This window comes from Engraulis encrasicolus, chromosome 13, assembly GCF_034702125.1.
Source record: "Engraulis encrasicolus isolate BLACKSEA-1 chromosome 13, IST_EnEncr_1.0, whole genome shotgun sequence".
In the NCBI taxonomy this organism is placed as follows: domain Eukaryota; kingdom Metazoa; phylum Chordata; class Actinopteri; order Clupeiformes; family Engraulidae; genus Engraulis; species Engraulis encrasicolus.
In genome coordinates, this window is record NC_085869.1 from 31,114,000 (window position 1) to 31,129,845 (window position 15,846).

Genomic DNA, 15,846 nt, shown 5'->3' on the forward strand with positions numbered 1-15,846 from the left:
CATAGACCAGTCGGTTCCCCCTTGACCTCAAAACAAGCCTGCCAACGCCCCACTTTAGAAAACAAAAATGGACTAATGATATAGAGCCCCCACTGAGACCATAGACCCTTCACAAGGCATTGGGAGTTGCAGAGTTAATGCGAGGTTAATGTATACACACACTACTTCCCCCACTCGCGTATTTCGCATGTGAGCATAACACTTTCATTCCTCACCTCTTCACATAACAGCAGATGTGCAAACACAAGTGTAAAGCACACACACAAACGCACGCACACAAGTGTGCTGATTCTATGATTTATGTTCAGCTGGGATATTTTTTTTTAATTGTGATTTCCTTTTCACCAATACCAATAGAGCAATATACAATTTGTCACAAAACTTGATAGATTTTCTATTGATATACTGGCTCTAGATATTTTTTCAAATGAAAATATGCACAGGCACGATCCAAAGACATTCCACAGCTTCTTCCGCTTTCCACTCCTGCAAGACTAAAATAGAGGAGAGAAAGCTATACGCTACATTACAAGGTCTGAAAAGACTTACAGTGAGCTACACCACAAAACCCTACAATCAAAAGCTTTTCTTCCCTTCTTAAGTTGCAAATTCTCAATCGCCATACAGAATGCAGATGTGGTTCAAACCAGGGCTGTAAAATTTTCCAACCTTAGCCCATATCTCTCTTGCAATCCTTTCCCGTTTTCTCCACCCTGTTCTATCTAATATCATATGAATGTACAAAAAGGGAAAATACTGTACAACTTTTAAAAAGGCAAACATTCGAAGAAGTGTGTGTACGTGGTGCATGTCAGAGCTTCAAGAGTCCATCTCCCCTTCAGGAAAGCTGACCTCCACTGTTCAGTTCATTGTTCATCCACTGAGAGGACCGCCAAAGTGTCCTGTTTAGGGAAGTCGATGAACTCAAGGAGCTTTCCCAAAACCACCATCAGCAGAAATGGTTTGATTCTTCAAGCACTTGCCTCCGCCCTTTCTTTCCCCCTTGTTCTTTTTGTAAGGGCTTGGCAACGGATGCTCCTGCAAGTGCTTGCTGCTGGTGTTTTATCAGAGGTCAATACAATGAGGTTAAAAATACATCAGGTAAAGCCACTCGATGAGAGAAATGCGGAGCGCGGGCTAAGCTGGAAGACTCATGCTCCTAAAAATAAAAATAATATAAACGTGCTCCCTCTGGCCATACCTGCTCATTTCTGCTGCATGCCGAGTCATCGCCTCAGCTCTACAGGGGCCTTTACTGAGGTGCGGAGAGAACATTCCAGCCAGGGAACCAAGTGTACCCAAGCTCCACCACAGGTGGCCTACTTTGTCACAGCGCTCTCAACACCCTGGGACACACTGGGACATCATCATCAGATCAAAACGGAGATGATTTTTTATCACAAATTGGCGACGTGATACTTCTCTCCTGTCATAGGCCGGAGGGCCTCCCTGCAAAGCGGATTTAGCTTGTACATTACCTCAGCTCTTGTGATATAGGTCTGCAGGGAAATAGGATTGAAAAATGTCAATGCATTTTTTTTTGCTCGCATGCTTGATAATCCATGTTGCTGAGCTTGCTATGATCTAAAGGGCCAGTACTTTGTCATGACAAATGGGTGGAGGGGTGCTGGTAACTACTGTATACAACAGATCAACTAGCCCGGCTTTAAATGACAATGATGAATCATCTCATCGCCCATTAGTCGTTAATCATGCAAAGAGCGCCTCGGATTAAGCCAGGTATTAAAAAGCCAAGGATGAGGAGGGTGCTGCGGGCTGGTGTATCAATCTATTCCCCATTTACAGATGAGGATAACAGCCAGCCTTACACAGGCAGACACACATACACAGAAAGACAGGCAGACAGAGAGTGAGGCTAGGCACACACACAGCGAACACAGGGCCAACAGGAGTTTAATCTACAAGGATTTGCCATCCTTGAGGAGGGGGAGGAGGAGATATTAGGGAGAATTGTATGGTGATGGAGAGCAATGGGGAATTTATGGGCCCCCATCAGTCACGGTGGAGTCAGGGGAAGGGCAAGGACGGAATGAGACAGTCGTGTCGCTGTCTCTGTCTCCCTCTTCTATTGTCTGACTCACTGTCTCTGGTTGTATGTGCATGTGTCTGTGTGTGTGCCTGCCTGCCTGCTCGTCGTCACTCTTTCATGCAGGGAAGTGATGACAATTAGGCAAGGGCAGGAGGTGGCTGCACACCCGAAGTCTGACGACTTAGGAGCCATTTATAGCAGGACGATTGCGAGGAAAAATAACAGAATATTTCATCAAAAGTGCCTTTCGTTTAAATGGCGGCGCTGCCATCGGGACTTGAAGATGCAAAAATCTCAAGGCTCGTTCCAGAGTGGGGAATTTTGAAGACGAGCCAGGTTGCGTCCGTCTAAACGTCTGAAAAGCAAAAACACGCTCACGTCCCATACACCTTCACGTCACACTTCTCAGGCAACAGATTGGGACAGGAACAGATTTTGCATCTTCAGGCCCAGACAGCGAGGTTGCCGTGTAAATGAAAGACAATTCAGATCAAATATTTTGTAGTTCCTTTCGACTCGCGATCATCCTTGTGGGAAAGGCATCGGAAAAAGACGCAATGCTACTTTTGCATCTTCCGTTTTGATCGTCACCATATAAAAGTAAGTTCGCATACTTTTGTCCAATAGTCAGGATTTTTTGGAGGTGCGCGACGACGGTTGCAGAGCCTCTGTTGGGGGGGGGGGGGGGGGGGCTGCACACAGAGAAAGATTTGAGGCACGCAGAGGCCATGCATTGGAGGCATTTAGTTAGGCTTAAGGAGGAGGAGAAGTAGCGGGGAAGTCGTGCATAATGGTGAAGGAGATGGACTTCAGATCCGACGGTTGCAGGTTAGAATCCCACCTTTCCATTCCCTCCGCACTCCACGGCTGAGGTGCCCTTGAGCAAGGCACCTAACCAAACACTGCTCCAAAGACTGTAAACAATAAGACCACCCTGTAAATAAGTTGTCGAGAAACAAGCTTCAAAGGCCAGGCTGCCCTGTTCCACTAGCAACTGATTGCCTCGGTAGGCTTGAACTGGGGAGGACACGCTGAAGCGCATGGAGCCTGAAATGGGACACAGAGCAATAATCGTCACGCCATCAGCCTTCTGAAACAGGATGTGAAAATGTGCTTCGTTTTTTTTTTCTATACTAAAAATAGGCCTCATATTCTGATGTTTTCTTCAGATACAGGGTTGTCTCCGATTTGTTTTCCTAATGTCCTTTTTATGATTTAAGCTCTCTCCTCTCATCACTATGGCAACAAGCAAGACACACACACACGCACACACACACAGTAAAGAGAACATTACCAAAGGCAAAATTGAGAGCAAATACAACACATCAATAGGAATGCAGCGGTACACGGCCCCTTGCTTGTTTACCGTCTACCTGAAGCGTTTCCTTTGGTCTTACTTCCTTCAGTTGCACTTAACGTGTCTTTCAGGACAGACAAACATCTTTGAGGTTTCACTCTGTAAATGGCATGTTAGGCATGCAGACATTATTCAACCAAATGGAATCACCCCACAAGTCTTTCTAGTTTGTTTTTAAGATGAGCACATTCTTTCACCAAAACGTGCAATAGTATGAAGCAGGGGAGATTATGCAATGCCAAGGACAAGGCTTCAATTTTTCTCTTTCAATAATGGATGTCAGGAAACACAAGGGGTCCCTGTTGTTTTTGCACCAGTTGATTTACGGGGAAGAAAAGAAGGAAGAGAATATGGGTTTTCTTGGATGGTGCAACTCATTTCAAGGATTTCCTTCCTGGGTCATTCCACGCCAAATCAACAAGAGCCCGCGCACTTAGGTCTCAAAAAATTCTGAAAATATTACCAAGTGCACCCATGGTACTTAAGAGAAACACTGTACATTTATTTGAATGTAAGATGTATACTCTCCGTGTTACAGCCAATTTCACTGGGGGAGGGGGGTGCCCATTTTGTTCACACTCTTTTTTTTGTCAAAGTTCACAAGCCCGTAGCTCAATAACTAAACCATGTAGGAAGCGCAAATTTGGCATGCTGGTACATAGATAGGAATAGTTTGTTGCTAAACTGTCAGTTTTGGTCTGTATGATCCTGCATCGTCATAGCATTCCCTCAAAGATGATACAAATTGTACTGGAGTTTTTGGCTGTGCTCTGTTTAGGCCTTCAGAAGACATATTTGTGCCCAACCTAGCCTCTTGATTTTTTCCCTTGTAGAGACAAGTAGGAACACTCTCATAAAAAGCTACAAATAGAAAGGAAACCCCATCATTGTTTCACCAGAAGACCTCACAAGTCTGACAAATCATTTTGGGTGTCATTTTCAGAGCTCCAGAACCCCTTGTGGGATTGTCCACAGATTTTTATTTTATTTTTTTCTTCATTCTCCATGAATTCTTCTTTTTAAAAATGCCAATGAGACTTGTCTTATGTGATGTTTTCTTTTTTAATTTCCAAGCTGAACATGGTCAACATGCACATTGAGAGCAATATGTTTTCTATGTGTTTCTTCCGCTGCCATCTGCTGGTCAAAAAAAGTAACAACATGACTCTGTGCCTGACCTACTGTCTCTTTTGGTGTGCGAACCTGCTCCCACATTGAACGCTCCTGAAATCATTGAAATTGAAAGGGATACCTGCACCCCTGCACAGGGACTCTCCGGTGATCATGTCTGGGCAAAATTTGCATTTGATTATTTAGTCTTTACATTAAATGTTATCGAAATAATGTTGCTCTCTTTTTGCATTTTGCCCATGTTCAGGGTGGAAATTAAAAAAGAAAACATCACATAAGACAAGTCTCATTGGCATTTTTAAAAAGAAGACTTCATGGAGAATGAAGAAAAAAATAAAATAAAAATCTGTGGACAATCCCACAAGGTGTTCTGGTGCTCTGAAAATGACACCCAAAATGATTTGTCAGATTTGTGAGGTCTTCTGGTGAAACACTGATGGGGTTTCCTATCTATTTATAGATTTTTATGGGAGTGTTTCTACTTGTATCTACAAGGGGAAAAAATCATGAGGCTATGTTGGGCACAAATATGTCTTCTGAAGGCCTAAACAGAGCACAGCCAAAAACTCCAGTACAATTTGTATCATCTTTGAGGGAATGCTATGACGATGCAGGATCATACAGACCAAAACTGAAAGTTTTGCAACAAACTGTTCCTATCTATGTACCAGCATGCCAAATTTGAGCTTCCTACATGGTTTAGCTATTGAGCTACGGGCTTGTGAACTTTGACAAAAAAAAGAGTGTGAACAAAATGGGCACCCCCCTCCCCCAGTGAAATTGGCTGTAACATGGAGAGTATACGTCTTACATTCAAATAAAGTAACAGTGTTTCTCTTAAGTACCATGGGTTCACTCAGTAATATTTTCAGAATTTTTTGAGACCTAAGTGTGCGGGCTCTTGTTGATTTGGCGTGGAATGACCCTCCTTCCGACCCATGCATGCCTCAGATTGTTTTATTTATGATGTTGCAGTCGCTGTCACTGATCGTCATAACCCGCCCCCAACACATTTATTCACCGCCATGAACAGAGCCAGATGTTTTGCCTGTAGTACTGTATATGACATCTGTCACAGAGGGTTCGATACACCTCAAGACCTTTTAACAGTTCAATCATATATTCTTGAGTAGGCCTTTGTGTCAGAAAGCCACAGAAATCTGTCTGTTAAAAAAACCCTGCATTACGTACGGCCTTAAACTTGCTGTAACTCATTGCAGTCCTGTCCGTGTCCACCCAAGAAGACCATGCGTCGAGGCAGCCTCTGGTGGCCATCTGTCTTGGGCCTACAGCAGTCGCACCATGCCAGGCCATGCCAGGCTGGCTGTCCATTTATTTAGATCTCACACATCCATTTCCCACCACTACCACAACCGCCAGTCCAGCCTGTCCCACTCTTCCCTTGTTACCTTTCCCACTACATCTAGCCTTTTCTCTGAGGTGTTCTGCCCCTGCCCCCACCACCACCACCACCACCATCATCATCATCACCACTCCTGCCTCTCTCTATTCTTCCCCTCTTCCCTCCCTCCATCTGTCTTTCTCTGGTGGTGCCTGCCACCGCATCTCCACTCGTGCCGGTCTCTCTCTTCTTCTCTCCATCTGCCCTCCTGTCTTTCTCTGGGGATGTGCTGCATACAGTGTAGATATGTGCTGACAGTAGGAAAAAGGGGAGGGCTAGCCCGGACACCACACAGCAACAGCAGTTACCAGATCCCAGGCTTGTGACACACTGCATGTTTTCTAGTCTCTCTCTCTCTCTCTCTCTCTCTCTCTCTCTCTCTCTCTCTCTCTCTCTCTCTCTCTCTCTCTCTCTCTCTCTCTCTCTCTCTCTCTCTCTCTCTCTCTCTCTCTCTCTCTCTCTCTCTCTCTCTCTCTCTCTCTCTCTCTCTCTCTCTCTCTCTCTCTCTCTCTCTCTCTCAGGCTGGGCTTGAGATGGTGAGAAATCAGGGCTTCTGTTTCTCAGTAAGCGGCCTGCCCCTGCTGACTGTAAACTGATGAGTCATGATGCACACATATTTTTAGTGGCTTATTTTGTTTTGGTTTTGGTTTTTTTTCTTTGTGTGTGTGTGTGTGTGTGTGTGATTTTTCTGTTTTCTCTCCCCGGTTGAACTTGCTGTGGCCTTCAGCCAGTTATGGAATGCTGGGCCTCAGTCAGAACGCCATCGCCTCAACAGAAGCAAAAACACAGATAACTGCAAACAGCCTCTCCAGAGCTGATTGTGTGATAACATCGACTCATCCAAAAAAAAGAAACAGGTTTTTTCAAAATCGTAAGCATTCTGTTTTTTTTTTTTTAAATAGGAGTGAGCGTCACTTCACATTCCATTGTGAACAACAAAAATTGTCCAAAAATGTGCCAGTGTGTTCAATCCAGAATGCACCAGGCTACTTTAAGCCAGCCACTGACTATGCCAACCACACCATTTCAATAACAATATCATGTGATATCAAAGGGGCTCGTCGCCGTAGGAGGGACAATAGACAGAGAGGGGGGACAAAATAAATGGACTGACCCAAAATGGTGCCAGCAAAACACTTTGGACCGGAGCACTGACTGCTCCCTGAACACGCTAGTGATGTCGGCTCACAGAGAACTAAAGCCCCGGAGTCGGGAAGTGCTTGGAATAGCTAGTAGCACAAACACTAGCCAGAGATGCAGAGAGGGAAAGGCACGCTGGCAAACGGCACTATGGCAAACGGCACAGGAGAGAGCGCACGTCAATGCTCTGGGCCTTGCGGAAGAGAGATGGAAAACAGAGAGAAAGAAAAGAGAGAAAGAGGAAAGGGAGGAAGAGAGAGCAGAGCAGCACGGAGGATGAACGCTGCAGGTGGTGGTGCTGCAGAGCATCAGGGAGAAGGAGTGGGAGTAAGAGGATGTGTAGAGTGAAAGAATGAAAGCAGAGCGAATGCGATTAAGGACGTGAGCGTAACAATAAGTGGTAGAGATAGAGAACGAGGGAAAAAAGTGTACAATACAATGAGTGCAAGAGAGAGAAAGTGTGTGTCAGAGAGCAAGCAAGCAAGCAAACCAGTGAGAGAGAGAGAGAGAGAGAGAGAGAGAGAGAGAGAGAGAGAGAGAGAGAGAGAGAGAGAGAGAGAGAGAGAGAGAGAAGGAGCGAGAGAGAGCGCGAGAGTGAGAGAGAGAGAGGGAGAGAGAGAGTGACAATTCACGTGGGACATTTTCCGGCAGGGCCATGTGACAGGTCTGTGCTGCCTGAGCATCTGATGGGGGAGGTGTGTCCATGTGTATGCATGTGTGAGCGTGTGTGGTGTGTAGCATGCATGCATGCATGTGAGTGTATGTGTGTGTAACAAAAGGGTGGATGGGGCTGGTGGCGATGGGGGTAGGGGTTGGTGTCAAAGGCCCAAAGGAGCAGATTAGATATGTTAAGGGCCACACACCAGAGCCAGCACCAGAGCGGTATCAACAGCCAACTCAGGCAGCCAGTCAACCAGCCAGCTAGCTAGCGACTGTTGTGGTGCGACAATGTCCCGCTTGCCTAATAAGGAGGAAGAATGCTGGAATGCAGCGCTTAATGGCTGAGCAGGAGCTGTGCCGAATGGGACTTGAATGGGGGCCTGTTCCCATGTTCCCATGGCCATCTGGGCCCGCTCCAGCGTGAATGACAAGCCAGCGGCCAGGCCGGCAAGGTGCCACTTCTCGCCGCCAGCCCCTGAGAACGGACTGCAGTTTGGCCAATGGCGCACTCCAAATCATCTCTGGTGTTCTGTCTTCTAAGTACAAACGTGGTTATCTCTCGGTTTCTTCTGGTCCATTCTTCTAAAAAACACTGCTCTTCTTTTTCTTTCTTTGTCTGGTCTTCGCTTCTAACAAAACCGAGCACTCTGGCTTTCTGGTCCTTTCTTCAAACCAACACAGCTTGCTTTTTTTGTTGTTGCTTTGCTTATTTCCCCATCTTTTTCTTTTCCAGCTCTCTCGTCTTCCTGCTTGGCATTGTTTTGCTGACCTCTGGAGCCATTCGATTGCAGGAGCAGGCCTTGGGTCACTCCACGCCACACACACAAAGCTCACCCTCCTCCTCCTCCTCCTCTCCTTTCCTCTACTTAAATAAATGGGCTATTGATTTCCTCTGCTCTCTCTCCTCCTTCTGGGTTCATGCTCAGAGAGCATAGTAGAGCACAGCACCTCTCTCTCTTTCCCTCTCGCTTGCTCGCTCTTTCTCTCTCTCATGCACTCTCACTTTCTCTCCCTCTCTTTCCATCCATCTATCCCTCCATCACTCTCCCTTGGTCGCTCGCTCTCTCTCCCACTCTCCCAGAGAGGACTGGCCCACTCATGCCTCTATGGCTATTTTTGGCCCATTGTGTAAAGAGTGTGGTTCTGTGTGTGTGAAAAAGAGAAAGGGAGAGCAAGCGAGACAGAGCGAGAGGGCTAAAGAGAGAGAAGGGGGTGCAGAGGCAGAAAAAAGCTGTAATGCAGACTAAGCTGCTGAGAGAGAGAGAGAGAGAGAGAGAGAGAGAGAGAGAGAGAGAGAGAGAGAGAGAGAGAGAGAGAGAGAGAGAGACCCAGCGAAAAAAGGAGAGGGAAAGGAAAAAATAGGGGTTGGGTGGGCGGTGACAGAAGCAGCTAATGCAAAAAGCCTCTTAAAATACCCTCATCTGGATGTGTGGCATAGCCTGGCTGCTACTAGAAGCAGCAGGTTCCTGGATATCATGCTTGGGCCAAAATCTCAGGCTACTACTAATCTGAACCTCCTTCCTCTGCCCAAATAAAGAATCTCAGAATAAAGTGGCTACAGAGCAGCAGGCTGTTTGGAGAAAAAATGATAATAAATGAAGAGAAGAGACAAGGCGGATGTTGTCTGGACGCCGGTCAAGACGCTGTCTTGTTAAGGCGCGCTGGACAAATTGCCCACCGTCTCCGCTCCCCTCCACCTCCCATCTCCACCGGCAACAGCAGTGGTATGCCAGCAACGTTTTCCGGGAAGCTGAGGAGCCCGCCTGCCAGGCACCCCACTTCTCAACAAGGAGTGGTCTGAGCAGCGGATCACACACACACACACACACACACACACACACACACACACACACACACACACACACACACACACACACACACACACACACACACACACACACACACACACACACACACACACACACACACACACACACACACACACACACACACACACACACACACACACACAGCTGTAGGGCCCTGATGGCTTCATAGCTAATCAGCCACAAGGAGTGGTCCAAACAGTGGATAATACACACACACAAAAAGTTATTCACTATGAATCACACACACTGGTAGCACATCTAGTCCTGACATCAGGTCCAGCTCCTCAAAGACAGACTGTGAAACTGGTTTGCGCAGAAATGGTATGACAATGTTATGATACGGTGCAGTATTGCACCTTAGAGAGAAGACAGCCTGGGAATTGTCTTGAACGTATGTCGAGACTTTTTGAACATAGGATATGATATCCACCTCTACTGGTCTACGAACAAACAATAAAACCCATCTCACACTGGGACTACAGGTCTGCAGCACCTTAGAGAGACCTGGGAAAAACGCAGCTCGGCTCTCATTAAATCACCAGATTTCCCGGGGCACCACTTCAGGTTTCGATTGGGCTTGGTTCTGCCCCAGAGAAAGATCCACTCTTTTCACGATCAACAAGAGGCCACGATTAGCCCCGGCTTTCCACCCCTAACTACCCACCACCTCCCCCCTCTTCGTAATGTTCTTATTGTCCAGCACTACAACAGGAGAGGCCTCAGGATTCCTCCATTGCCTGTGTTAAACAGAGCACCGACTGTTCTCAATAGTGCCGCTCACATTGCACTCCTCTCATAGAGGAAAGGGTGCAGGCTGCCAAACTCGAACAGAAAGGGGGCAAAATGAAATACCCTCTGCTCAATCTAGACTAAACACAGAGGGCGAAATACAGTAGTGTGGTGACAGGGTGCAAAATTGCCACTGTATTGACAACTTTAACACACATCAACTGTGACTATGAATGTGGCTAGCACAGTGTCCATTTAGTTAACCGGCACACGGTCTCTGGAGGATAGTCAACGTAGGCAACTCTTAAGCCAGATCACGTCAATGGCTAGCCTAAAAGAAGAATAGTGAGAGGACTAGGCTCCCGCTGGCGCTTTCCCAACAACAAACATTTAGCCCAACAGAAACAAACACAGGCCCTGTTGTCCCTAGCAGACATTTGCATCACATTTACATTCTATTATCTTGAACTTACAGTGAAATTACCTTTACTTCAAGTACCTAGAATGTGCTTGAATTGTGTTAGCTGAATGTTTAAAATGTTTTATTTTTTTACTTGTAATAGGTGGAAGTGAAGACAGACTCCACTCTGTGGACAATTGAGTATTCGTGGTTGTGAATGACACTCATTTTCAGAGTGGATTACAGCCAGTCAGGTCATCTAACAGGAGCAGTCCCTCCTGGGGCAATGTGTAGTTGATTAGGCCTAGATAGAACTCAGCTCACTGAAACTCCGACAGAGGGTTTATTCAAAGCACACATTGCCTTTAGTGCACAGACGTCTACCTTGTCATGTAACCTACGCTCTCTGTCCTGCACCTGGCCTCACAAAGCTGGGATGTGCATGTATACATTTACTTTGTCAAAGACTGATTTAGGCTAAGAGGCGTGGTGGGAGACAACCTTTATGGTTCATGAAGGATGCAGAGAGGATGGAGAGCAGAGCCATTAGCTGCTTAACCCTCCGAAATGAGTAAGGCCACGGGGTGCTGTGGTGCACCATGATATTTCTCTCACATACCATATTCATGCAACAATGCTTGGGGACCCAAGTTCGAATCAAACCTTGGTCATATGATAATTTCCCAACTGGGTCCCATCTCTCCCTCTCGACCACTCTCACTTAGCCGTCATGTCTGACTAGAGCCAGGAAAAAAAAGTCCCAAATATACTCTAATTGAAGGGCTGAATCAGGTAGTGGTACTCCATGGTAAACTCAGACCTGTGGAGATTAGCTTGAAAAGTCTGCAGAGCTGAGGCCTGTTTAGCAGCAGCCTGTTCAGTTCAGCTTCCTCCCCTCTGCAGTCAGAGTACCTCAAATATTATGGACTACCATAAATTGTGGATTGCCCTGCGACAAAACAAAACAAAAAAAACATGAGCCCACCAGCATAGTTATGTGCCAATGAAATCACTTGGTCTGTTGCATCTTAGCCAACCCAGCAAACTGCCCGACGACAGAAACTTTCAATCAACTTTGATGTGTGGCGATAAAATCACGTTGTATCTGTGTGCATCAGGGCCAATACAACCCTGAGCTGAGCAGAGCTGAGCTGAGGCAGGAGCTTCAAGGCCACGGCTCTATTCAGCCTCCGGGCACTATGCTGTCTGTCTGCCTCCCTCCATCTCTGCCTGCTTGCCTGTCTATGTGTCTCCCCGAGGGACCGAAAGAGAGAGAGAAAGAGAGAAAGAGAAAGAGAGAAAGAGAGAAAGAGAGAAAGAGAGAGAGATAAAGAGAAAGAGAGAAAGAGAGAGAGAAAAAGAGAGAGAGAAAAAGAGAGAGAAAAAGAGAAAGAGAGAAAAAGAGAAAAAAAGAGAGAGAGAGAGAGAGAGAGAGAGAGAGAGAGAGAGAGAGAGAGAGAGAGAGAGAGAGAGAGAGAGAGAGAGAGAGAGAGAGAGAGAGGGCAAGTGGACCAGCCAGGCCACACTCTGAATGCCTGGCTTTGTCTAACAACGTCCTCACTCGGCTCTGAAAAGGATGGGAGATGGCGGGACTGTGACCAATCACGTACACCTACCTACCTACCCACAGAGACGTCTGCTGGGAGGCCCTGTGTGAACCTGAGACAAGGCCGAGGGGATATGGATGGATGGATGCAAAGATAGATGGATGGATGGTTGAACAACCTCTGGAGCCCCCTAACAACCACCCCACCCCCCAATTGATGGTAAGGGTCGGGAGTGTGTTAGAGACAGCTTGGTGGCAGGGTTGCCAGGTGTCACTGATGACTTCCAGCCCAATAAATGGCTAGAGGCACAAAATCCTGCCCAATTTCAACTAAATTCTATTCATTTTTATGGTCATACATCTACGGGAAAAAAACCTGCCCACATTGTTTTTACTTGTGTTTGGTCATCCTAAACAGTCCAGCTGGGTGGGATCATCACCGCTCATCTGGCAAAGCTGGTGATGAATGGTGAGTAAAGTGCTGAGGAGATAGCAAGTTATCAACCTGAGACAAAGATGTGGTAGGAGACACAGGCTGGCATACGGGCTATAAATAAATACCCCTATGATGAAATTAGAACTTCTTGGGGAGCAGAGGGGTTTGTGTAAAGGGATCCAGGCTAGCCTACTGCACAAAATGGTCCTTAAAAACAGGCCCTCGCAAACATGCCATGCCTATTTGACATTTAACAGTGGTGACACCTCTGTTCCAAACACTCTAATAGGGTGGAACTAGTGCACGGAGGTGACTACACTGACCTCATCATGCAGAGGTGAGTTAACTCCGGCTCGGGGGCCAGATGCGGCCTGCTGAGCCATTTCATGTGGACAACAGGACATTTACAAGAAAGTCAACTTCTAGATCCAAATTCATACAGTCACTCAACATTCTAAAAATGCTCCCTAAAACAAGGGTCTTGCGAACTTAAGAGTAACAAAGAAAGTGCAAAGTACATATTATCTCGCAAAACCACAATTGAAAGGTGATTTTTCTCATTTGCAATTGGGATGTTGAATGAGGAAAAGTCCCCCAAAAGTTCTTGTGCCTGGGCTGACAGCAGGAAAGCTTTGTTTTCTCCACAAAAGTGGGGCTTCAGCGACGCGCGAGGCCACAAGCAGGAGCACAAGAGCACAAGTGGAGGACGGGAGTTTGAATAATGGAATGGACCACCGGACCCACTATGACATGAAAAGTATAGTCTGGGACTGCACCGTTAGCAAAGCGGTTGGTGTTTAAACCAGTTCAAAACGTTGCAAATAATATTACAGTGAGTACATCATCACCTCACTGCAGAAATGGGTAAGGGGTTAGCCAAAAGGTAGCAAGTTCAACTTCTGACCCCCCAAGTTGGTGGGGGGAGTAATTAATCAGTACAAAAAAAAAAAAAATCAACCAGTACTCTCCCCCATGGTCTTCCATGACTGAGGTACCCTGAGCATGGTACCGGCGCTCACTTGGGCTGCTCACTTGAGGCACCGCACTGCTCACTTGGGGTATCGTCTGGAGCTGCCCCCCTTGCACACGAGGCATATGCAATTTTAGTTGTGTGCAGTGAGCGGTCTGTGCTGTGGAGTGCTCTGTCACAATGACACTGAAAGTCTCCCAGGTGGGCTTTCACTTCCAATTTCACCTTGCTCTTAAAGGTTTGAAAGAAGCCACACGATGTCTACAAAAGGTGACCAGCCTGTCACTCGCAGCGTTTGGTCTGGACTCGACTCATAACAGGAGACCAATGGGACGTTTTCCAGACAAGCACAGTTGCACACAACTCTGCCCTTAACAGGTGTAGTGATAGAGTTAGGGGGGAGGGGGGGTTAACATTATCAATAGTACTTCCTTCTCCCTTACCTTCTGCCAAGAGAACAGAGCAGAGCAAAAACGGGGGATGTTAAAAAAATAAGCATAAAAATATGTATAAAAACTAAAACACAACACAAGGGGCCGGCCGTGCACAATATGCCGATTGCCAGGCACAGCGGGATATACAAGCAGCCACATACTGTTTGAATGACTAATTACTTCAACGCAACTCAATGAAGGTCAAACACACATTAAACTGCTCTTGTTTGTTACGGATAAGAGCTCCTTGATGTTACTGTGAGAGATGTTTATAGGGTCATTAACCCTCCGAAAAACCGTCACCAGCTATGTTAGGAAAAAAACACTTCAACATCAACATCGAGTCCTTGTCTTTATACTGTATACATCAGAAACTTCCATTGCAGGTGGCCTGTGATAGGCTATTTATCTTCCAATGCGCTCACCATGTCTGGTTAACTTGGCTTGTCTGGTACTTCCAGTACTTACACAGGGCAGGCCAAAATTAGATGAACTCACACACAAAGAGCTGTTGTCAGACGTTCCGGATGGGTGTATCGATCAGAAAGGTGATGTCACCCTCTGAGATTTTGCAGATGCCTGGTGGCTGGCATGGCTGGTTGGCTTGCTGGGGCTAAAATATAGCCTACTGCAAATAAAATCCCCCTGCCCAGCCTTCCAAAACAATGACATGCAACGTTTCATAGCAGTTCCGTGTGACGAGTTAACATAGTACCCACCATCTACTGAGTAGTATACAGTAACACTTTTCAGGAATATTGTACACTGCCGCTTACCTTTGCCATTCTGCCACGCCGTGTACCAAGACAGGCTTAGGAAAGAGGTGAAGAAAATAATCACAGTGGCAACCGTTCCATTTCTGAGCCTCATCTCATTGCACCGATTTTACGCGGGTCTCGTTGGCCGTGATCACGTATGCCTGCCGGTGGTCGTCGGATGGTGGTAGAATGGTAGAATGGTTCATTTGCCAAGCATCTGACAGTGGGACAGCAGCCAAAGGTGTCGGAGGTCGCCAGGAACTGTTAGTACAAGTCTTTATTATGTACAGCACATTTGGGGGGGAACAGATCTCATCCTGTTTCGCTTGAAACTGCACACTGGCCAGTCAAGTCACGAGGCAGACCTCTTCAACGCATTTTTACAGCCCCATCGTGTCAAACGCATGTCAGAGATACCGAAAACCCGTCTCTGCGCGCCACCGGAATCTTCCACATTCGTAGTCAACTTCTGTAAAACATTGCAAGAGGGAATGGGGAAGACAGAGATAAAGAAAGGGGTTTGGGATTAACTGGCAGTCTGTGGATGTTTCACATAGCTCACTTGGTAAATAAATAACGTAAGGTACGCAATCGCTAGGCAATTAAGTTGCGTTGGTGTCTTACCCTGACGGTTTGTTTTTTGATAGCAGGATAAAGCTAGCAACATTGGGGACCCCCAGCTGATGTATCTGTTGACAATTCGCCTATCAAGATAATGTTAAGGTCCGAAAACAGCGCTATACGTTGGCGTTGAACAAGAAATAATATCATTTTGCTGGCTAGCCATCCAAGAGATCCATCCGACTAGCTTGGGCTCACTGCAGAATAGCGTTATGGTTAGCCGTCCATCTGACTGCCTTGCAGATGATACAAATTATGCATCTGCAACAAAATTCCAAGCGGTAACAGTATAACGTCGCCACAAAGAACAACACTGCTATTAATTGCTAGTCAGTCAGCTCCCTAATCACGGACTATTTACACTGCAGCAGCGGTTGAAACGA

General features: G+C 46.5%; 1 protein-coding gene across 2 annotated transcripts in view; it reads right to left on the reverse strand.

Annotated features, from left to right (window-relative positions):
• Nucleotides 1-15,846, reverse strand: part of mgat4a (alpha-1,3-mannosyl-glycoprotein 4-beta-N-acetylglucosaminyltransferase A) — an 80,449-nt gene that overhangs the window by 64,346 nt on the left and 257 nt on the right. For both annotated transcript variants that reach the window (XM_063213687.1, XM_063213686.1), the window contains exon 2: nt 14,861-15,311. In XM_063213687.1, coding sequence (XP_063069757.1) covers nt 14,861-14,954 — 94 coding nt within the window. In that variant the 5' untranslated portion in view covers nt 14,955-15,311. The remainder of the gene's footprint in view (nt 1-14,860; nt 15,312-15,846) is intronic.